The sequence below is a fragment of the Verruconis gallopava genome (genome assembly GCF_000836295.1).
Source record: "Verruconis gallopava strain CBS 43764 unplaced genomic scaffold supercont1.48, whole genome shotgun sequence".
NCBI classification, from domain to species: Eukaryota; Fungi; Ascomycota; class Dothideomycetes; order Venturiales; family Sympoventuriaceae; genus Verruconis; species Verruconis gallopava.
Genome location: NW_015622184.1, coordinates 123,232 through 145,668, shown reverse-complemented (window position 1 = coordinate 145,668; position 22,437 = coordinate 123,232). Strand labels below are relative to the sequence as shown.

General features: G+C 48.2%; 8 protein-coding genes across 9 annotated transcripts; 3 read left to right on the top strand and 5 right to left on the bottom strand.

The window, feature by feature from the left end:
- Positions 1-1,947: 1,947 nt before the first annotated feature.
- On the bottom strand, positions 1,948-3,170 carry PV09_08846 (uncharacterized protein). Its single transcript, XM_016362808.1, has 2 exons — positions 2,788-3,170; positions 1,948-2,710 (listed from the first exon to the last, which is right to left on the bottom strand). Exons 1-2 carry the CDS (start codon positions 3,044-3,046, stop codon positions 2,238-2,240), a joined length of 732 nt encoding a protein of 243 aa, XP_016209416.1. The 5' UTR covers positions 3,047-3,170; the 3' UTR covers positions 1,948-2,237.
- A 1,694-nt stretch (positions 3,171-4,864) lies between these two features.
- Positions 4,865-6,207, top strand: PV09_08845 (uncharacterized protein; the record flags this gene model as incomplete). The annotated part of the gene is made up of 1 exon (XM_016362807.1): positions 4,865-6,207. One exon carries the CDS (start codon positions 4,865-4,867, stop codon positions 6,161-6,163), a length of 1,299 nt encoding a protein of 432 aa, XP_016209415.1. The 3' UTR covers positions 6,164-6,207.
- A 46-nt stretch (positions 6,208-6,253) lies between these two features.
- PV09_08844 (uncharacterized protein) lies at positions 6,254-10,578 on the bottom strand. The gene is made up of 2 exons (XM_016362806.1): positions 7,249-10,578; positions 6,254-7,203 (listed from the first exon to the last, which is right to left on the bottom strand). Exons 1-2 carry the CDS (start codon positions 10,469-10,471, stop codon positions 6,326-6,328), a joined length of 4,101 nt encoding a protein of 1,366 aa, XP_016209414.1. The 5' UTR covers positions 10,472-10,578; the 3' UTR covers positions 6,254-6,325.
- Positions 10,579-12,501: 1,923 nt separating this feature from the next.
- Positions 12,502-13,718, top strand: PV09_08843 (uncharacterized protein; the record flags this gene model as incomplete). Its single annotated transcript, XM_016362805.1, has 4 exons — positions 12,502-12,802; positions 12,929-13,294; positions 13,350-13,591; positions 13,656-13,718. The coding sequence occupies 4 exons, from the start codon at positions 12,502-12,504 to the stop codon at positions 13,716-13,718; spliced, it is 972 nt and encodes a 323-aa protein (XP_016209413.1).
- On the bottom strand, positions 13,709-15,489 carry PV09_08842 (guanine nucleotide-binding protein subunit beta-like protein). Its single transcript, XM_016362804.1, has 4 exons — positions 15,332-15,489; positions 15,147-15,273; positions 14,769-15,086; positions 13,709-14,562 (listed from the first exon to the last, which is right to left on the bottom strand). The coding sequence occupies exons 1-4, from the start codon at positions 15,409-15,411 to the stop codon at positions 14,137-14,139; spliced, it is 951 nt and encodes a 316-aa protein (XP_016209412.1). The 5' UTR covers positions 15,412-15,489; the 3' UTR covers positions 13,709-14,136.
- A 158-nt stretch (positions 15,490-15,647) lies between these two features.
- PV09_08841 (uncharacterized protein) lies at positions 15,648-17,524 on the bottom strand. The gene is made up of 2 exons (XM_016362803.1): positions 17,149-17,524; positions 15,648-17,100 (listed from the first exon to the last, which is right to left on the bottom strand). The coding sequence occupies exons 1-2, from the start codon at positions 17,231-17,233 to the stop codon at positions 15,683-15,685; spliced, it is 1,503 nt and encodes a 500-aa protein (XP_016209411.1). The 5' UTR covers positions 17,234-17,524; the 3' UTR covers positions 15,648-15,682.
- Positions 17,525-17,656: 132 nt separating this feature from the next.
- On the top strand, positions 17,657-21,154 carry PV09_08840. 2 transcript variants are annotated; one of them, XM_016362802.1, is made up of 2 exons: positions 17,657-18,215; positions 18,268-21,154. In XM_016362802.1, exons 1-2 carry the CDS (start codon positions 18,191-18,193, stop codon positions 20,214-20,216), a joined length of 1,974 nt encoding a protein of 657 aa, XP_016209410.1. In that variant the 5' UTR covers positions 17,657-18,190; the 3' UTR covers positions 20,217-21,154. The 2 variants fall into 2 exon arrangements, with proteins under 2 accessions (XP_016209410.1, XP_016209409.1); XM_016362801.1 differs by having other exon boundaries at positions 17,657-21,154.
- On the bottom strand, positions 20,673-22,379 carry PV09_08839 (uncharacterized protein). The gene is made up of 3 exons (XM_016362800.1): positions 21,989-22,379; positions 21,133-21,931; positions 20,673-21,065 (listed from the first exon to the last, which is right to left on the bottom strand). The coding sequence occupies exons 1-3, from the start codon at positions 22,310-22,312 to the stop codon at positions 20,899-20,901; spliced, it is 1,290 nt and encodes a 429-aa protein (XP_016209408.1). The 5' UTR covers positions 22,313-22,379; the 3' UTR covers positions 20,673-20,898.
- Between the last annotated feature and the right edge of the window lie 58 nt (positions 22,380-22,437).

Here is a 22,437-nt window from a genome sequence, read left to right as displayed (position 1 = left end):
AAAAAAAAAAAAAAAAAAAAAAAAAAAAAAAAAAAAGCCTGGATTGCGGGGTGCGGTGGGTTTTTCTTTTTCTGGTTTTCCTCAGCTGCCCGGCGTCGTGAAATCGCAACGGTAAGAATATTAATACCCTCTGTATAAATCTGAGTACACAGGTATATGGACCGTCGAATGTTTCGCGCAACTACACGGCAAGCTGATGCTCGTCTATAAAATGCCTCGTCCTCAACGTACCGTTTCTCTCAGCCTGGACGAAGGAACAAACCCATTGCACGCCTTTGTGGCAGCACAGCCGTGAACGCCAACGACCAGCAATGCAACAGGCAGACGCACTGCAGACCCGTCCTTACAAGGAGACAATGCCCCATTATCTTGGACTTTGTTGTCCGCGACGCCTTGTCTGCTGTCCTGCCTTCAGCACGATGCCCGCATCCTTCGGCCTGGTGAATCGCGGAGACAGAACCATCTTGCAACAGCGGACTGCTCCGTAGAGCTGCTCAGTTGCCGTTGTCTCTGTTTCTCTAGGACGCACAGCCGGCTGTATCTCCGATCTTTTCGATACGTACGCAAGCGTGGTGACATACCCCACTTGGGAGAACTTCCTCACCACTCTCTCTCTTGCGAACCGACTATGCCACGAAGCTCACATCGAACGGGCCGTCGCCGAATCGCTCTCCGAAGTTATTGATCTTCATATCATCCACGTCGTAATCGCCCGTTGAATCTTCAAGACTGAATCTTGTGTGCGGCTGCCACTGCTGCGAATCCCCTCCGTATTCACGGTGCGGTGTGAATCGCCCGGAAATTTATTGAAACTGGCATGACGCCAGTACAGATACGCGTTGCTAGCAGGCGTGAGAAGCCGTCCATCGTGATTGTCGCGAGAGCACCTGTCTAGATTTTGCACCGCGCTGTAGACGCGGAGTGTTCTCTTTCATCAGTGCTAAAACCCGAGATTGTTGTAGGTAAGCATTACGGAAAATAAGGCAAGACGCTCGACTCGAGTTTTTCTCATTATCCTGGCTGATGACTGTTGGAAATCAGTGAGGCCTTTCCAGTGCCATTGCGCGGATCGTTCTCGTGGGAAGGTTTCCTCTGGTCATCAACTGCCTTTCTTTGAGGCTGTCATTACCTATCTAAGCCGCCGAGCCATGTCACCTTGAACTCGCTCGCAATGCCACTGTTGCTCGTGTCTGTTGCTCAGCGCATCCGTTCCTGAAGGCGTCAGGATTTAAATGATAGTCAATATCATTATTTGAATTGTTCCGGCCGCAAAACAAGGGCAAGTCCGCGTCACGATACACCCGGGCAAGAGTCGAGTCAGAAACGATCCACAGCGAGCCTATTACTGTAGCGCCTTAGGATGCTCTTCGTGCAGCAGCAGCTGTTGCATTAGATACCAACACCTCACCCATAGAGTTCTCCGTGCAATGGAATTTTCATCAAGTGCCGTGAGCTTGCATTTCGTGGACCAAGAGCGCTGTAGGCAATCTTGCTCCGACCAAATGTTCGAAAGCGTCCATAAAGCTTTCTGATCACCAGGGGCTTTGGCCTGGATATGACTTTGCACACTCATTCATGATAGCGTGGATGATGTACCAGATGTGGCGAACTCTCATTATGACTGGTCTTTACCGGATTCTTGTACATTGCATTGTTTCACTCCCTTGGCCTTTTTTTTAAGTGATTAGCTCCACGAATCAAATATCTGTACGAGGCTTGCTACCGCTGAGATCTGGATTGCCAGATGTACTGCCAACGTTGTTGCTGCATGTGTCTTGAATGTGAGCTGTGTAAGCTTTCACAAGCCGACAATTGGATGAGTTCTCACAGTTTTATAGGTGATTGATGATCTGAATGTCAGCACTAGCAACAACCAGCCTCTTTACCTATGCGAAGAATGCAAGCATGTCATTGAATATACTCTGCACTTTAGACAGGATTTAGCTCGTCAAAACAATCTTTGATTCAGTCAAAAGAGGTCTCGTTGTTGCAGCCGCTTGGCATGCACCGTGTTGAATACATCATCATGGATGCAGATTTCTCTTGTTGCTATAAAACACGAGGGGTTTTATTCATTATAGCGAAGCCGCACAGCCTCAAGAAGTTCATCAGTTTTTGGAGGAGCATCCCATCTTGAAGACACCAGGTAAGCCAAAGGCTTCCAGGCTCGTTTCGTAGCTTCCATATCATACACAGTTTGTACATAGGAGTCAAGACCTCTTGTAGAATGCACAATATTACACGTCGAAATTGCGAACTGGTGGCATGAAACCCATCCCGCCGCCGGAGCTCCGCCTTACACTGTGGTTCAGTGCTCGACCTTCAACAGCAGGTGCAACATCGACTTCCTGTACTCCGCCAGCGCTTTTTTCTTTGACGTGTCTTCTCAGCATTAATAAGATCTCTGAATCTTTCCATCTCGCAGGCACAGGCCTATACGCAGGCTTAAAAGTGCCCACTGTTTGAGCCCATTCTCCAGATGGCCGCGGCCTTTGCTCGTCCTTCTCGGGGTATGCAAGGCCTTGGGGCGCAGGCTCCGCAGGTGTTTCGGGAGGTTCTTGAGTTGCCCAGTAATAAATGTCCCAATCATTCTCATCCAGAAATAGATCGTACTGTTGTAGTTGGGCCGGCGTCATCGTGGCGAGATTGGCGTCTGCGAAGGTGGAAAGAAGGAGATCGCTCTCGAGAGTTCCTCTCTTTCGGCTCTGGTCTGTCAAATCTGTGTTAACAATGTGGCTCAACGTAGCGCTGACGGGCAAAAATGAAAACCGGGAGGTCGTGACGGACATAATAACCTTGCTCTCATCGTATTCATATCTTCTCCCGTTCGTCTCAATGGCTCAATTTTGAACTTGCCACCCTCAATCTCTCCAACTTCAAGCTCAGCTTTAACTGCGTTTTCCCGCCTTAATGCTGGCTCGTGGTTCTCATTCGCGGTAGCATTAGCTCTTTCGTTGGAGACAAATCGCACCGCGCAGGCGTGGAAATTCCTGTTCACGGCAACAAATGTCCGCATAGGGCGAAGGGCCGCTCTGTGTGTCGCCATTTTGATTAAGCTTGGGTTGTGGTTTTCGTATCGCTATATAATCGCCTCTTGTGTATGTTGACGAGCTTCGAAATCTGTTTCGGAGATTTCCACATCTGAAAGCGTAGCGTACCTCGGCGACATTGCAACTTGGCCTACGACGACAAACCACCATGCTTCATTCCACTTTTCTCTCATCGTAAACACGGAGCCCTCAGAGCCCCTCGAAAATTCTGACGTGGAAGATAACTCCAACTCCCGGTTGCTCTTTGGAACGATGCGTAAAGTAGTTCTCTGTTTATGCAGCATTAGGAAACTCGAATTACGTTTCAACGATCGTCGATTTCGGATTAGGCAGCCTCGAAGCCAGTACTTCGGATACTATAGGATGTTAGCAGCAGCGATACATCCATATGTCAAAGGATTTGGCTCATGCTTGGCTTTTTAAACGATTCCTTGCGTCGGACGGACAATCTCAAATCTAGGGCTTTATGCTACCTTCTCTCTGTTCCGCTATCTCGATCTGACATTGTCCTTTCTGTCTTAAGCCCGATTTACCATACTTTCAACTGAATGTCTCCTAAAACCGACGGATCTTTTCCCTTGATAGAACGTCGCAGTCGCTTTCATGGGCTATAGGATTCTCAAGTAAACCTGGCACTTAGTACAGAGCTGTTTCATGCTGGACCACCGAGCTTCATCCATACAGCTTGTGAAAACTTGTGTGCTTCTGGTTCGAGACAAGTACGGACACTTAGACTTGAGAGAAGATGTACACGCTTTGTTTGATCCATCCTTAGCAAGGCCACTGCGACATGTTGCGCTTTTAGCGTTGTAACGAACGAGGCACACGGATTCACTCCTCCTGTACCATGTAGCGCGACGGCGCGGTAATTATTATGGCATGACATTCTTTGAGTGATTGGGACCGTAACATAAGGTTGCGCGGGATCTTGCAAATACTACATCCGTTTCAGGTGAAGTCTGGAAAACCGATGAAGGATCAAGCTCTCAGTTTGAAGACACGTGAAGTCAGGACATTCTATAGCGTCATGTGTATAAGATGCAAATCGATTAAAAAATATACATGCCGAAGTTCTACGGTGCCTAGCTAGCGTTCATTTGATCATACTAGATTGAGTATATATTCATCATTCGTGGTGCATGGAATCGACTCAGAGTTTAATTAACAGTTATATTACCTAACACCAAACAGGACATTCATTAAATCTCTTCTTATTTTAAATGGCAGCTTTCCGACCAGGAATCGAACCAAGGCAGGAAACCGAGAGCGAAGATATACTTCGGGTAGATTTGACGGGCGAGCTCTTTGAGAGTGTTATCGATTCAGACTCCTTCCACTTGCCCAGCGAAGAGGATCAACGCTGCGAGGGCAACGAAGATGTTGGTTTCTTTAAGTGCTATGCCTCGTCTAGGAGCTCTGTCAGCCTTGAAGATTCCATCGTTCCAGAATTAGCTTCTAAAGGTAGGCAGTGTGTAGCCTCACCATTTCAAATGTACCATATTTGGTCGCCTGATGGGCCCGATCGCCACACATGTATACTCTCTGCTCCCGAGCGAAACCCAGCCTTCTTAAAAACACAACTGATAACACTACCGGTCGATAACTTCGGCCTTGAGGGTGAATGCTGACTTCGAACAGTGTCTACGCTTCCTGCTCCACGTTGGAAAAAAAGGGATTGGAAATCATCCGGCGCATCCTTCTCCCCTAGAGAAAGACAGTCGAGTGCCAGCCCAACTGAAAGTGAAAAAGCGCAGCAACAAGACTTGGATTCACAACGAAACCCATTATTGTATGAGACCTCAAACGGAGCACCCATGCTGATCAAGGGATCCAACGACACAACATTAGTCAACCAAGTCGACGTGCAATCTACGACTGATCATGTCGTATCAACGCCTCCGCCTTCTGAACCGTCACGGCAGTGCAGTCTCGAGTTGGACTTTACTGAAGAACCTAGAGTCCGCGACAGAGACGGCGAGCACATCAGCTGTGAACATCCCATGTCTCCGCAGCCGACCATATGCAGTCGGCTGCAGCCGAGTGCTACACCAGCTAGCACGCCCAATGCATTCGAAAGGAAAGTGGCAGATCCCTTGATAGATCAATTTCCAGCAGAGCCGCATGGCGAAATGTCTTCTTATCCGGCCTCACCCCTCGAGTCTCATTCAGAAAGCTTTTCATTAACCCCGCCCGCCACGCAGCCAATGAATGCAAACAAGTGGAGCTCCGAAGAAATCCCTCTCATGCAAGTTCTTACCTTGCCAGCGAACAAGGCTGACTGCTGGACCTTCACCGGACAGCCAAGCGAAGTCGCATGTTGTGGACCTTTACCTGCATCATCTTCAGGGCTAGGAATATACTTTCCCGATCACAACAATTCTGAACAGACCCAAGGAATGGACTATGAAATGTATAGCATTAGGAGTGAGATTCAAGGTTCCCAGCAGTACAGCCTGATCCATCAGCACCAGGCATCTCCCACACCAATTCGACCATTTTCCGCAGATTATTCTACCGCAGCCTTGTCACCAGCTCTGTCACAGACTATTTATCCCATGGGCCAGTTTTTAGAACAGGGGAATCTTGACATGGCTTATATGTTCCCTCCGAGGAGCCAGCAGGCTACTACCACATTCTCGCCTCAGATGCAGCCAAGACCCACATACCGACCTACTCACCAGAGATCATATTCTATTGGAGCGCCGATATCTTCGTCCACGCCCTCTATGCCCCTCCAGCCTGCGTATGGAGAAACAAGCTTCCCCGCCCACCTACAGTCGCCCTCACCGCCACCACGTCGCAGCAGAGCACCATCCTCGAAGCAGCGCTCTAAATCTGCCCATCTAAACAGCCGCAAGCCATCAATAAACATTGCGCAGCATAGCCGTCAGACTGGCAGCGCGAGTGTCGACTTTGTAAATTTCACACCCGACGATTCAAAGAGGATCCTAAACGGAGTTGCACCATCGGGAAGCTCGAAAACAAAGGCCAGGAGGGAGAGGGAAGCAGCAGAAAAGCGGCGGAGATTGAGCGAAGCAGCGAAGAGGGCAGTATTGAAGGCAGGTGGGGATCTTAGCGATTTAGATCGAGAAGTGCTTGGACTGGAAGAGTAACGACCTCCAAAATTGACGTAACACCCGTGTCGTATTCTCTCACGCAAAGTCTATGGTCATCATGTTTGGACAATTTGGGACAGCACTACGCTTGCCATCTAAAGTTTAATGCTTAGTTGCTATCGCGGGATTTAACAATCTGCAGAACGATGCAGAATTGATCTATTCGAACCCGTTGTTTAGGCCACCGAATGAATTGCCTAAAATACTCATCCTTCCTTTGCCGATGACGCTCTTCCTGATGCCCTCAGTCCTCCGTCGTTCGGCTTCGCGCATCTTTTTCATTCGTTCCGCTTCTCTAGCCTGGAAATGAATGTTGCTCCTCTTGCTACCGCCCATCCGCACAGTGGTCTCATTAGTGGGCGTCGCCGTATGGGACGAACCACTTGATGTGGTCGAAAGATTCGTTGTTGCCCGCCGCAATAGACTTGGAACCTTGAAGCCGGAGTGGCTGGAAGAGTTTGATGTGTGGAACGCCATCGAACCTGCAATCTGAAACTCTTCGTCCATATTCCCAGAATTCTGACGTGACAAAGTGAGTCGATTGATGACCGACGCGCGTACTGAAGTCAAAACTGCTGAGCCATTGCCATCATTGCGTCTTCGTCGTAAGTGACCAGATTGACCTTCTTCATCATCCTCGTCCTCAACTTCTTCATCTGAGTTGTCAGAATGCTGTGAATCGGGTACTAGAGGTTCGTCGATCAGGAATGACAGGGACTCTCGAATTTCAGCCATACCGGTAGGACGCTTCGTCAAGGGCGTCTCATCCGCTAATCGTCGACGCCGAATTCCGTCACGGTTAAGATTCTCCTTTCCGACACCTGAAATAAAGTCTGCTGGTAGCTTGCGTTTTGAATCCAAGGGCGCTGCTGTTTTCTCTGTGACGATCTGAGATGCCTGCTGTAGGTCTGTTGAGGCACTCAGCTGCACCTCAGAGGAAGATTGGTGCGCATCCATGTCATCCAAGTAATCAGTATCATCGAAATCTTCACGATCCTCAATCGCCTTGAGAAAGGCCAGCTTTTTAGGGTTGTCGGCTAATCCGGTCAGCTCAGGCTTTCTCCCAAGAGTGAGTTGCTTACCAATTTTGGAGATGTTCTCATCTTCCATCATCGCCTTCCTCATCTTCTGGAACTCCAGCTGCTTGCGTTTTCTTCGCTCCGCGGCTTCATCATCTGAGTCATCGGACAGTTCGTCAAATCCAACACCACGCTTTCGCCTAAGGGCACCTGTAGTTATATCTCTGTACAGCTTGTCAATTCTCTTCTCATCTTCGGCCTTGTCCTTGTCCGCAAAAAATCTCGCCAGCTCGGCTTCATTAACATCAACAGGTCCTTCGTCGATCATCTTCTGTACTTCTTCATCAACGTCATTATCGCTCTCGTCATCGCTTGCACCTCCTAGACCAGCATATTCGTCCTCAGATTCTTCGGCTTGTTCCTCAATCATGGCTTTAGCTTCGCTACGTTTCTTGTCAAACGCATCGGGTAATGCTGGCTTCCTGGATGGTTTAAAAAGAGCGTCAAAAGCATTAGTCGTGAGTTCAAAGCTGCTTTCCTTGTCCCTAGCTTCCTTATCGCTCCATGTTGTCTCATCGTCTGAAGAATGAGGGTTTTGTTCTGCTCTGCGTCGTAGCTTGCCTTGCTTCGGTACGACAGGTGATTCTGAAATTGGAATCATGACTGTGTCAGCAGTGGAAAATGGTATCTCTCCAATTGGTGGTTTAAATTTTTCAAACCCTGCATCTTGCGTCGGCTCTGGAATTTCTGACAGCTTGGAAGGTGATATCTGACTGCCAACAGCCATAGGCGTTATAACTTGTGTGTTGTTAAAACGAGGCGTTGGAGTTATAGGGTAATCTTGTTTTGCCGGATTGATTACATCTACTTGACTGCTTTCGACCAGTAGACCTGCAGATGCACTTGTCTGGGATCCGACGGGTGAAGATGAAGAAGGTCCGTTTTGAAGGAATTCTGAAGCTTTTCGGGTCTGTGCAGCTTGCGCGTCGTCTTGCTGCGTTGCCAAGTCTTCCATGGTGCCCTTAAACATCTGAGTTAGACTCAGGTTGGGGTTTGGAAGGGCGAAGCCAAACGCATTGAATGGGGATGACTGCATTTGAGTCGAAGTTCGTATTGTGGAGTGAACTGTGACTGCCGGTAGATCATCGTCCTCATCGTCTAGAATGACATTGCGATGTCGAGATTTCTGGGGCGCTATTGTTGGCGTAACATCCTCGTCATCTGTCAGTGTTTGAGCATTCTCGACCGTAGTATCACCGTGAGCGTCCTCGGGAGATTTGCCATCTTCATCCGCCTCCTCTGCTTCATCGTTAACAAGTCCAGTCGGGTCCATACCATGCCCATTTTTGTCTACAAAACCACTCTCCTCTTCCTCTTCCTCCTCCTCAACTGCATCTCCATCATCTTCCGATCCTGATATCTCAACCTCAGGATCATCATCCTCTTCATCTCCTTCAAACTCGCCGTCATCACTTTCATCATCGCTGAGCAGAGCATAATTCTCATCAATATCTCCACCATTCTTCTTCGCCGCTTCTCCTTCTTTTCTGGCCAGTTCCATCGCTTCCTTTCTAGCCTTCTCAAGCTGATTTTCAATGAACAGTTGGTCTTCTTCCATTTCTTCCTCCGTCTTGAAGACATAACCGCGTGCTTTCATAGTTTCTATGCGCTCATGCTTCTCCGCTGCCATTTGTCTCTGCATCTCTTGAGCGAGCTTAATTTGCAGTTGGGCCCGGGTCATAGAATGCTTGCTAGCTCTGTTATTGTTAGAAGGCGGACTGACATGGGAGAGAACACGAAGACTCAGGAGCGGCACAGGCTCCATGGAGTTCTTTCTTGGGACCCTATCGAAGACTGCAAGGGCCTTAGGCTGTTTGAAAATAATCTCGAGGTCATCATCAGAATCTTCGGGTCTCGAAATAGGACCTAGGTCGGCAGATCTGCGAGATCCCTTGCTGAAGAGCTGAGTGGGTTTTGATTTTGGTGACGAGGATGGCAACGTCTCTTTGCCCTTCCCTTTATCCATATGAACCAGCTGCCCAGATGAAGGCGGCTCAAGATATGGACGATGATCATGGTTGTCCTCGTCGGTAGGTACGGTTGTAATGACATACTCATCTTCCGAAGCTGATTGCACGATTGAGCGGCTCTCCTTTTGCGAATCCCCCAGGCTTGGTGGGCTACTCGGTGGTGTGTCCTTCGAGACTTGAGGTTCGCTGTCCGAGGAAACAAGAGCTCCATGATTTCTGGACTGATCATCTGAAACGGTAGATGACAGGCCCAAAGCGTTGACAAAATCCAGTGTGGTGAACTTTCTTTTCACACGCGCTTGATGTGCCAATTGCTGGTTTCGTGCTATGCGTTGTGTTTCGCGATTCATCTCTTCCAATGCTTTTTTGCTCGCCTTCCTCTGCGTCGGCCGTGAGCTCTCAGTGAGTGACTTTTGAGCGTCTTCAGTCATGCCGTCATCTATTTCTGAGGAATATATTTCCTTGTATTGCTTTGCCAACTCATTTTGCCTTTGTGCCTCCTTTCTTCGATCTGTTTGGATCCTTCGCTGTTCTTCTCTCTCCTTGGCCTCTCGTTCAGCCTTCTTTTTGGTAACTAGAGCTCTTAACCTAGCATTCCCTATTGTGCATGGCATTTCATCTGAGTCAGATGCATTGTTTTCATCTGCTCGTGGAGAAGATGAGGTGCGTCGCGATGGTGTAGGAGATACAAAAAGCCCAGCAGAAGGACTGCGTACTCTTTGCTGCTGCTTGGGCGACGAAAATTGCACAGCAGGGGACTCGGATGGGAGTTTCGGTTTCGAATTTACCATTGTGACCAGCATGTCGTCCTCACGACTTCTGACCTCTTCGCGTGGTGTTGTCCCACTCGGTTCCGACTCAAGCTTCGACTCAAGCACGGCGGTGTGCTTTGGTTTGGAAAATATGCTTTTCATCAGACGTGCATAAGCAGCACTGCCATCCTCATCGTCTTGAGTCGTGACGTGAGTAGTAGGCGAGCGATTGACCAGAGGTACTTGTGGAATAGCTTCATCCTCGAGGTCAATGTCGAAGTTAGAAGCTCTTGTATCCTTGGCAGACTCGTCTTGCGAACTTGAAGGAAGTGCCTTCAACAGCGGATCCAAACTCTCTGCGCCTTCATCTTCGCTATCGGACCCTTCCAGCAATGCCACTATGGTGTCTCGGGCAAAAAAGCGACTGCTTGAATGGTCGGACTGCGCCGACGCAGCTTGTTCCGTAAACAATTGAGTGCGTGAATCGAGAGAATCTGGGTCCATTTTTGTGGGCTAAGTATATGATCTAGAGTCAAGCACGGTTTAGACAAGCATTGTAGCAGTTGATGGGGAGCAAAGTTCGGTGCAAAGTTGGTGTTGGCGAGTGCACGATCGCGCCTCGACGCGAACACGAACAAACGCGCCGCAAGGCTGGGAAAAGCAAGGCGCGTTTGCTGGAGCTTGGCTCGTTTAACTTGACGTTGTTCAACACCACGCCAATCATCTTCTTTGCGCTCTCGCCATCGTTAGCAACGCGCTTCTAGGACAGTCTCTGGTCAACATAACGCAATTCGATTGCTGGTCTCACTGCTTAAATACCCGACATCTCTGCTGTCCACCGAGATGAGAGGCTGTCTGTCGGACCGAGCTACCGTTGCCAGCAGACTGTCTTGCCTACAGTATTACAATCCATCACCTTGGGACTTTTTTTTTTGGATGTGATCTGGATGCAATCCATCTCACCCTCTTCTTTGTATTGTTCAGGCGCTGGTCATCTGGTGCTGTCTTTAAAACTCCAATGCTCGTCTTTGGCCGGACTACAGCCCGTTGTCCTCACGCAATACATCGCAATCTTCACGTTCAGAAACTCGATCGAATAGATTCGTATGTCCTTTCATTTGTTTTGAGACTATGGAACCGCATTTGAGAAAGAAAGCTTGAATGAGTTGCACCTTTGAGATTTCAGAGGCTCTTAGATGGCGTCCTGCTTAGTTTATGTCACACCAATCCTTCATTAGACGTCCAATCCTGGTCTCTAAGCGAATGCACATGACAGGTCAATGATGGCACTAACACTGTTGCGCGCGGATCCGTGCATGGAGCACCTGGCCCACGTTGCTCTTCTGATAATAAGACTTCTTTTATACTTTGCACCGCGAAAGACCCGGAATACGCTACGCTCAGCCGATGCTCATTGTCAATCATGCCTCATGTTCAAGAGAACAAAACGGGACTTCTTATCTGCTTGTCTCATTTCGCAAAGATCTTTGTGATCCACCTTGTGAAACTCGAAGACACTCAGCCGAAATTGTGCACCTGCTTACTATCAGCTGGCTCTCTTTCCGGCTACCTGTTAACTGGGGCTGTACCACGCTCTTGCTGACTCTGGAATTTTGCTCAGATGAGCTGATGAGGCTGCTATTACCGGATGCTGGGCATGGAGCAATTTTTGCTCGGCAAAGGTGACAACGAGTGGATCCTGCTTTGATATCCCATACGTATGCTCATGACATTAGCACAAATCCGTCGGCAGTAGAACACAATTGCGCGTAGGGCACATTAAAATGTTCTTCTTCACCACTGCAATGCGAGCTCGTGTCCCATGTGCCCATAGCACGCGCAGTCTGCATTTGCTCTCCTGGACCCCCTTTTCGTCGCTAATTTCTCCAGCGCATGAATAGGGAGAGGTCAAAATGAAAATTCATCTGTTGCTGCCCACATTACTTTCTTCTAATCAGCAGAAGCGTTCTTCAGACCTCTTTGGATAGTTCTGTTCCAACTTTGGCATTATTCCAGACCTCGAAGATTTTTCTTTCTCAGATCCAGTATTGGCAGACACAAATGTATCCGGACGCGTCATTGCTGAACTGAATAAGAAGTACCAGAAATCTGGTATTAAGTCTTATGTAGCTCTTATTCAAAAGTGTGAGAACTAAGAAGTCGAACTGTTCATGTTCGAGCAACAACCATCTCACACTGAATCTCTATTATAGATAATATAAGTCCAAGCTTAGACTGTCCATATTTCCGTTTCAAGCCAAACAACTGGGCCGAGAAGCACCTCGCAATTGGTCGACTTCGCTATGGTGGTCTTGATGGCTTGTGAAACGCGGCCATGAGGATCACATTGAAAGCCCATTGAATGCGCCAGCCAAAGAGCACGATTTTCAATTTGTCACCAAAGCTCCAAGAAAATGTGCAAACACAACTTCAGCAGCCATCAAAACAGCAGGAAGTAAGCAGCACTGCTTACGTTGAACCAAGATAGTACTTTTCTGACAGCAGAAGCCACAGCAATCGTCGATGCTTCAGATATGAAGAATAATTCTATGTATCTCTGCCCTGTGACAATCGGTGGGCAGAAATTGATGCTTGACTTCGACACCTGCTCTAGAGACTTATGGGTTATATCAAGTCGTCCGGACCAGGCTACTCAGGCTTTGTTCAAGTCAGATGGCCACACAATCTATGATCCTTCTCGATCTCATACAGCTACAGCAGCTCCTGGTGAAACCTGGAAGATCGAGTATGGTGACGGAAGCAATGCCTCCGATGATGTTGCCAATGACACCGTCACAGTTGGCAATATAATCATTGAAGCACAGGCTGTCGAATGTCGAGCAGCTTTCCCAGGCTTTTCTAGAGAGCAAGGGTGACGGTCTACTTGGTTTTGTGATGGGCACTATCAGTAGAATATCCTTATTCCTTGCCTGTCCGTGCACGACTGATCAACTGTAGCAGACACAGTCAAGCCAAAGAAGTTACGTACTCCAGTTGAAAATATGGTCTCTCAAGGCGACATCCCTCCCGTTTACCGACTCTTTGCCGTCTGTCTTTCTAGCTGGAAAGACACTGACGAACCCGGCCAGGGAAAGAGCTTCTACACCTTTGGCATGATCGACCAGACAGTCATGAAGCGCTGCAACGCCACAGATTTCTTCTGGACACCACTTGTCGACCAGTTCCGGGGCTTCTGGGAGTTTCCTTCAAAGTTCTTCGTGGTAAATGGGACAACGATTCCTCGAAAAGCTGCCCAGAAGGGAGGAAATAGTGCTATCGCTGGCACTACTCTTGCCCTACTAGATGACGAAACCTGTGTTGCAATCTGTGAGAATTTAAGTCTCTTTTCCAACTCACGTGCCACATACTAACCAAAATATAGACAAATGCATCAAAGGCAGCCGATACGACTACCAAAATCAAGACTATGTCTTCCCAAGCAACACACCTGAGCGTGGACTTTCATCCGTTGGCTTCTACGTATGCAACAGGGCATCTTTTGGTCCGAAGGAGTCACTTTTGTTCGCCGAAACTGAACCTGGTTGGAGCTACGGCGGCATCCAGAGCCGTGGTGATCTACCATTCGACATTCTAGGCGACACTTCCCTGAAAGGCATATATGCGGTATGTTTTCACCATATTCCAGCCGTTCTTTGGATTGTAACATTTTTTTCAGTGCTTTGACTAGGGTAAAAAGCGCTTCGGTGCGGTGCAGCACAATTTGGAAAGCCAGGATCTGAAGCTGCAGTAGAGGCGTAGAACTTTGGAATGGTTTGAAGGTTGAGATAACCCGAATAGGACTGTCTAGGGAGAGCCATGTAAGACAGACTTAGCCAACCACGCTCTTTGACCTACGCTTAATTTGTTCATGACTATTTTCTGGCTCACAGAGTTCTCGTCCGTTATATTCATGTCTCACAGCTAATCGTTGAAGCTGGCTTGATATATCACTTGCGGAAGGACGATATCCACCTAAATTACTCAGATTGATTGATTGGTTGATTGCCAGCCTTCCGACGCCGTAACTAGCTACAGAATGCTATAGGCTTGACCTGTTGCTCGCAAGTCGCAAGCCTCTTTTGGGGGAAATCAGTATGCATTGTGTTCAGCCCATCCATCGCTCCTCTAGAAGTTTCCATTCATGAGTTCATCATGCTACATCATGCAAGTTAACCTCTCGACATGACACCCCAAGCACGGATCTTGTTATCGGTGTAACCAGAGAACAGAGTCTGACCATCCGCGCTCCAAGCCAAGCTCACACATTCAGGTTCCCTGCTCTTCTTGCCAACCTCGACGTATTCAGGTTTCAGCTCATCCACCTTGCTCTTCTTCTCCAAGTCGAAGATGATGATGCTGCTCGAGGTAGCCGCACACAGCCAGTAGCGGTTTGGAGAGAAAACAAGAGCGTGAATCTCGTCACCGGCAGACAGTGAGTACAAGTGCTTAGACTCGTTGAGGTCCCACAGCATTGTGGTGCCGTCCTTGCCGCCAGAAGCGCAAAGCGAGCCATCGGGGGAGATAGTGACGGTATTGATATAACCGGTGTGACCAATGTGATCAGTCTGGATCTTGCAAGTAGCCAATTCCCAAACCTAATAAGATATGTCAGTAAGAACCAACATCCTCCATGAACCTTGGTATGCACGTCATTTAATTACAAATCAGGGCTTATGGTGATTGTTTGTCTCATGGCCCGAGGGCTCTGAAGTAGCAAATACTATTGTTCAAGCAAAAGCATCATATGAACGAATTGACATGGCGAAGAGCTCTAGATGTCCTAGGGGTTCCGCTTGCTTACCTTGACGAGCTTATCCCAACCGGCGGACACGATGACCGGATTCTGAGGGTTAGGACTGAACCTCACACATGAAACCCACTCAGTGTGGCCCTTCTCTGTGATGGTGTATTTGCAGTCGCCGAGTGTGTTCCACAGTTTGATTGTCCGATCGCGCGAGCCAGAGACAATTTGTCGGTTGTCTGCGGAGAATGAAACGGAGAGGACATCATTGGTGTGGCCAACGAAACGTCGGGTAGTAGTGCCGGTGGCCAGCTCCCACAGACGAAGAGTCTTGTCCCACGACGAAGAAAGGGCGTAAGCACCATCGGATGAGATAACCTGTTCTCCTTTGATCAGCGCCCATTACACAGACTTCGAAAAATTGGTCAAGAGACATACGCAGTCCGAAACGATGTGTGAGTGGCCATGCAGACTTCGCTTCGGGTAGCCATAGCTGGTCTCGTCGCGGGTCAGGTCCCAGATGATGAGAGTCTTGTCACGAGAGGCCGAGAGGAGCATGTTTGGGCTGGCAATTCAGTAAGCATCCACCAAGGAAGAGGCTCATTGCAGTCATCGCAGCATACTTCTCCAGAGACGTTGCAAGCGCCGTAACCCATCCTGAGTGACCCTCTAGGGTTCCTCGCAGTACTAGTTGCTCACCCATCTTGCGTCAAGGAAAATGTGAGGCAGGGATTGGCAATTGTTGTATGGACTCGCAAGCGTGTTGTCGCAAAAGTTCGTCAGGTTGAAAATGTGAAATGTGTGATACGCTAGACTGCATTAAGGTTTTAGGGCGCCAAGATTTAAATCACGTGAATCCTCAGCTTCCAGCCACAGGTGGTCTAACGTCTAATTACCTGAAGTTAGACATCTTCAGCATCATGGCTGAGTCATTTAAAATATCATTGTTCAAGAGATCCATGGGTATCTGTCTATTATCTATTACGCCTAATATCACTAGCGTTACTCGCATGCGCCAGCAAGAATTTGCAACATATAAGTGTTAATTTGCACGCTTTCGTCCATTCTGCTTCCTGGTTACCCAGTCCACTCAGTCGAATGCTGTGGTCTCCAATTTTGTCCTTCTCAATCCTGTATGCAATACGCGGGCATTCTACCACACCTCCATCAGACAGCTCTATCGGCGTGCGATGCGCATGATCAATAAGCTGACGAAGGCACTCCAGGAACGCTATCATAGCAGAGTCAAACTCGCTGTGGAAGAGTCCTCCAAGCGTCGATATAGCGTCACCTTGATGGTAAAGTTTGTAAATATCCGCTCGAGGTTTTGTGAGATGTGATGGGTCATTGCTAGCGCTACGTGGAGTTTTGTACTGCTTGATTCTGGATGTAGAGCCCATTGGCAAGAGCTCGTAGCCTTTGAAGGTGTAGTTAAGCTTCTCAGCCACCGTGACAAGCAGTAAACAAGTATGACCCCAGGCTGCATTTATCTCGCTCCAATCCACAGGTCGTTCAGGTAGACGGCCTAAGCGTAAACCGTTAATTGTTCCAAAGAAGCCATCATGACCGATGGAAAAGGTGTCGTTGTACACATTTGCGCGACGTAAACGTTCAAGCTGTTTCGAATCGTGGTCATATTGGTTATTTAAACGGTCACGCTCATTTTGCAGAGCGGTCAACTTCTGGGAAAACTCATTTCTCTCCGCCCAAAATTTCTCCTCTTGAATGTCAAGTTCACGTGCTTGTGCCTCAAGATCGAGGATTTCAGCTTCCATGGCGGCTTTCTCTTTCTCAAGCTCTTCAAGCTCAGCAAAGGCTGCTCTTTCCTGGGCCTGGATCCTTTTAAGCTCTTGTCTCGCTTGCTGTAGTTCTTCATCTGTCGGCACATCTGCATTGGCCTGGCGTAAGAACTCTACATACGCGTCTCTTTCTCGTGTTACGTTGCCCAGCCTTTTCTGTAGCTGATCAACAAGACGTTCAGTGCATTCAACGCAGATAGGATGATCAATATCCGCTCGCGCAGATAAAATCTCAAAAAGCCTATTTGCAGTTTCCATACGACTTGAAATCGAGTCCTCGTCGCCTTGCTGATTCACCGCTGGGTGGGAACCTCGCCTTCTGGCCGAAACCGATTTTTGGTGAGCAGATGTTTCATTGCTAGGAAACATTTGAGAGTCCGTTAGCATGATGAATGACATATCTGGTGTGTCCTTGGACATTGAGTTGCTTGATCTAGCTGAGGCCTGTCGGCTGGAACCAACAGTTCGCCTGAAGACAGGTTGCTTTGCTTTCTTTGAAACTCGATCGTACTCCTCACGCCTTTCGGCTGAGAATGGAGGTCTGCCATGCTGAGTACTGTTCTTATCTTTCGCAATAGTGCTACCTGTGGATTCTATTAAGATTGTTAGGAACCGAAGTCGAAACTCCCAGAAAGACTTGCCTGCTAGCAGCTTGAATGCTGCTGGGTTCAGTTCATTCAAGGAGCTGTCAAGTCTGAGTGGCGTTCTGCACTCCTGACAATACATGATGGTAGAATCACATCAAGGGATTGAGATGCCCACAAAGAAACTCCGAATCTCTCCCGCGGAGAGTATAGGCGCTTGGAAAGTAAACGTTTCCGTCAGAATGTTCCCAAGAGAGGTGCTTGCTAAAAGCAACAGGATCGGGTAGTTCTAAAACTAAGCGTCCGCGGGAATAGGAGCGGCTTCTACCAGAGGACTATTCAAAGCTCATGTCAGGGCATAAGTGTTGCAACTATTGGACTTTACTTCTTCCAACCTGTCATTGTCGCCAGGTGACTACATCAGACGCGTTTTGCCTTGCCGCCTGGTGTGGCGCTCGCCGTGCTTGTGAGTCGTTCTGTGCGAGCATTGCCACTTGCGGGGTGTGGCGAGTGCTTTTTAGGGAGCTCGAGCCTGTGCAAGTCGCGTCGCTTGTTCGCGTCTGGACTTCTCCCCACGTCAATAGCTGAAGCAAGTCATCATGGACACCCTGCGCCTAACTCACGCCTCTTAACTTAAAATCATGCAGTCTTACTTGCAACGCTTTGCTGGATCGAAGCGATCCTGGCTGCCCGAACCTGACCCGGATGACATCGAGCTCTCTGCGAAACGACGCCGTAATGATGAACGACATAGGTCGAGATGGACTTCAATCATTGATAGATATTCAAAAGACTTTTCAAATGTTGGAGATGAGATTGACCTGCGCACTGGAGAAATCGTTGTCGACAATGGTCATGTTGCTCGCATGCGCGACGAGTTCGATAATGGAGACGCATCTGCAACGTCGCCGAGATCTATGCCAGATGTTCTTGGGCACATTGTAGCAGACTATGATGGGGGCTTGGGGGAATATGAAAATGACGTTGAGAACTCAGAAGACGACTCAATTCCGGAAAGTAAACGCGAAAGTAGTGGAGACGACGAGGAGGACCTTGAAGAGGATGAGTTGAATTTGGACTGGCCAGCACCTAGTTCTCCATGGCAAAGACACAAATCATCAAAGGTCGGCGTTAAAGATCAATCTTCTACTACGGAAAATAATTCTGTGGCTGCAGGCGAATTCATTGAAAATGAATCTCCAACACAAACAAGAGAGCTCGCTCACTCCATTGAGCGCAAGGAAACTGGAACTTTCCAGCAAACGCCTCTTCCCTTGCCTCAGTTCGAGGTACCACAACTTGGATTGGGTGAAAAGTTGGAAACAGCAATGCAAGCAATGACCACGGCGATGGGTGCTGCAATTCAGACACAGTTGATGGCTTTCATGAACATCATGCTAGCTACGCGACAAAATTCGACCGATTCGCCGAGTATCTCTACACCAGAATCTCCTGTGCTCTCGTCTACTGTTCGATCAACTCCAACATGCCTACCACAACAGCACAAAGAGATTCAAAGTAGAACACCATTACATATGTTACAAAGCACCTCCGCAACGAGAACTATGAATTCGCAAGATAGGCCTGTTGTTTCTCCACAAATATCATCTGGTCGTGTGAGAGAAGTAACATCCAGAGGCGACGTTATCAGAGAACAAACGCCAGGCTTTGGATCCCTATGGTCGGTGCCAGTAAAGAGGAAACCTGGTCGGCCGAAACAGCAATCCTCTTCAAAATCATGTCCAAGAACTAGCGGAATAGCAGTGGCACCAAAACGACTGGAAAAGCAAGAATGTGTTTCTCCTCGGCTGGCGGTCAGTGAAAAGAAAAGATATCCTAGAGACGAACGTCCTTCAGCAGAATTTGATTCGCAAGGCTTCACATCCTCTCCAACCCTTGGTCGCCATGAGCGCGAAATCACGATTTCTACTCCACGTGACAACACATGCGAACCTAACTACAGTCATAAATCGTTCAACAAGACTACATCAGGAGTACCAAGGATGACGTATGAAGCTGTGAAAACTCACAAAGTGAAAGACAAAACTAGTCAGAATTATCACCAAAAAAGCATGTCCTTCGTTGTCGACTCTGATGAAGACGAGATCGGTATGACCACTGGATCGAGTTCCGCGAGGCAAAGGGGAGATTCCAGCTCATCTCAAACCCCTAAAGTTACAGATCAGGATGCAACGACTATTGCGTATGAACAACATTCGCAAGAATATTCATCACTCTCAAGAGCCGGATTGCGCAACCGTGATAATAATATTAACTATAACGAAAAGGCCGTCTTCTCCGATATTTTTGGTAATGTGGGGTTAGATGACAACAACTATTCCACAACCTCAAATCAGCTGAGACATTATGGCAAGCAGCCTAAGCTGAGCCAGGCAAGCGATCCTGAAAATGAATTCCAAGGCAACGACATCAATCAGGATATGACATCTGGCCTTTGGCAAATGGATCCCAACGCACTCAAAGGCCCTTTGGTGATTTACGATGTTCCTACTTCACACGAACCAAGTAAGCAAGCAGCGAACGTTGCTGTTTCAAGAAGCCATCCTAAGCATCATGCCGGCGATGCGGTCTCAAACACTGCCCGCACTAGTGCGACGGTCACGAATTATGAAGAACTAGAAGCTAGATACGCAGCGTTTACCACTCGCAATAAGAGGGAAGAGATCAAGTACGAAGAGCGACCCCCACCCCACCCTTGTGCTCACTGCAAAACCACTGCGGCCACAAGTTGGTTACACAATCCGGATGGTGGGCTCCGTCGCATCTGCAATGCATGTTTCTCTTATTGGAAGAAGCATGGCGGTCAGAAACGCCCCGTTTCACTTGAGGAACCCCGAAGTTTAAAGGGCAAGCTACCATGTGCCAATTGTGGTCAAATCGCAGCTTCAGATTGGAAGTTTGAGATTGATGGTAAACGAATCTGCAAGCCTTGTGGTCGATACGCAAAGCTGCATAATGGAGCCAGGAGGCCGGTTCCCCATCCGAAGATGTACGAGTGCGAGCGCTGTCACAACCAGGTCATCAAGGTGTGGATGCTCTCTAATCGGGCTAAAATCTGCATCGACTGCCACAATGAGATCTTTGCAGACTACGAACCGGACTAGGACAAGTCAGATTCTAGTGTGCTGCTTGACTCCAGCGAGGGCTTTTTCTATCAAGGTATGTTGATATATGCGTACAAGTTTCTCCCCACAGCTGCGATCTGTAAAAGATCTTCTAAGAGTTTGCATAATGCATCCGGTATGCCATATAAGGTATGCCATTGCATGACAGCGCCGGCCTGGCGGCTGGGTCTCGATGGGGCACTGATTTGCGAGTTCTGCTATGTCCATGTCAAGAAGATGATCAAGGAGCATGATTTGCAAGATCAATTCGCGGCGGCCCAGGTTCTTTCCATACGTGTTGCAAAAACGTCTGGTTTCGGTTGCAACAAATGCCAGAGTGTAATCGTGGGTACAAAATGGCGCGGTGATGTTGAGCGTGGTGTCATCTTGTGCACTCCATACTCGGCCAGACTAACGGGGTGCGTCGCCGATGTCATCTCTAGGAATCTGAAATGGAAATGCCAGAGCCATTTGCATCTGAAGTGCTTGAATTTAATGACGGAGACAATGTCAAAAGTTGAAAAGGCACCAGTGTGTAATCGAAATCCTGCTATGATTGCTCTCAACAAGGGGGAGTGGTCAATCATGGGAAACGGCGAAGTAATCGATAACGAGGCGATGGTTCAGAAAAGACGAGATATAGGGATAGAAAAAGTACATGTCGATGCAAAGTGATAGACAATCATTGGCCGGCATTGAGAACCTCCGCAAGGGACGTATCTGTACAGCCTCCAACAACCCCGGTTTTTGCCCAAAATTTGCTGAGGTGACGGGTTCCTGAATCGCAAAGTATGGTAACTATCCTGTGGCCTTTGCCTATTTGTAAAGCATACTTTGTCGCGGCAACGCCTAAGAATGAAGTGGTTAGCTCTTGAATAGCAAGTTGCGGAGTCAAAAGCAAATCAATCATACTCACAATTAACAGCGCTCGAGCTCCCTACAAATATTCCATCTTTTTCAACTAGCCAACGCGCCATTGCCATTGCCTGATCATCTGTGACTCTGATTGCGTCGTCGATGAGTTCTCGTCCTGCTTCAAAATTAGCCGTCACGCGATTGATGCCAATGCCCTCTACAATAGTGTCCACTTGATGCCTGCGTCTTGTACCTTCCCGCTCTCTCACATCGAACATGACACCGTATTTGACCCTATTGTACAAACCGCTGCCCTGCGGGTCGGCAAGACACACTTTCAACCTGGGCAGTTTGGGCTTTAAATACAAGGCCACCCCAGATATGGTTCCACCAGTTCCTGCACCAGTCACAAATGCATCAATTTTACCACCACATTGCGCATATATCTCGGGCCCTGTTCCCTCAAAGTGTGCGCGCCAATTTGCTTCATTCTCGAACTGATCCGCAAAGACACCTCGACCTTTTTTATTTGGATCATCAGAATGCTCCTTCGCCCTACGCTTTGCAACGTTGACGAATTGTCCTTGATCTACGATAGGTGCTGGCCGGACACGCTCGACTTCGGCGCCAAGCTTGAGTAGTAGATCCGATTTTTCCTGGGCTTGGTCGTCAGGCATGCAAATGTGTGCTAGATAGCCACGTGCTCGACATATGGCAGCGAGTGAGATTCCGGTGGAACCAACAGTTCCTTCATAGATCATGTCCCCGGAATGAGGTGTCAAGAGTCCTTCCTCTTCGGCATATTTGATGATGGACAGTGCAACTCGATCCTTGGGACTATTACCAGCGCCATTTAGAAACTTCATAGTATGTTAGCTTTGCGCAAATGTATAGACGCACGGAAGAAGAGAACATACTTCGGCTTTGGCTAATATTTCGCATCCCGTTTCGTCAGAAAGGGACTTGATCTTAAATAATGGTGTGTTTCCAATGCATCCTTCTATCCCGACTGGTATGGCCATTTGAGGTTGCATGGTGATTTCATCTTCGGTATGATCCTCGAGCTTGACTGTTTGAGATATCCAAGGTATGCTATTTCTGCTTCTTAGAATTGACAGTCGCCGTCTTCGCTGTTTGTATCGTCGTTCTAAATCGGGATACACATCTTTGAATCCAAGGGTTAGAAGTACGCCCGCCAGGACCCCCAGACCAAGATATAGACACGCCCTTTGCTCAATCATCTTGTCATAGTTCCAAGCTCTTTTATGTAAAATTTATATCTAATTCCTTAAGCAGTATGTCACTGATGCATTTTGTCTTGTGAGCCGTCGCGATTCCCTACAGCTCTTCAAATTGAACCTTATAC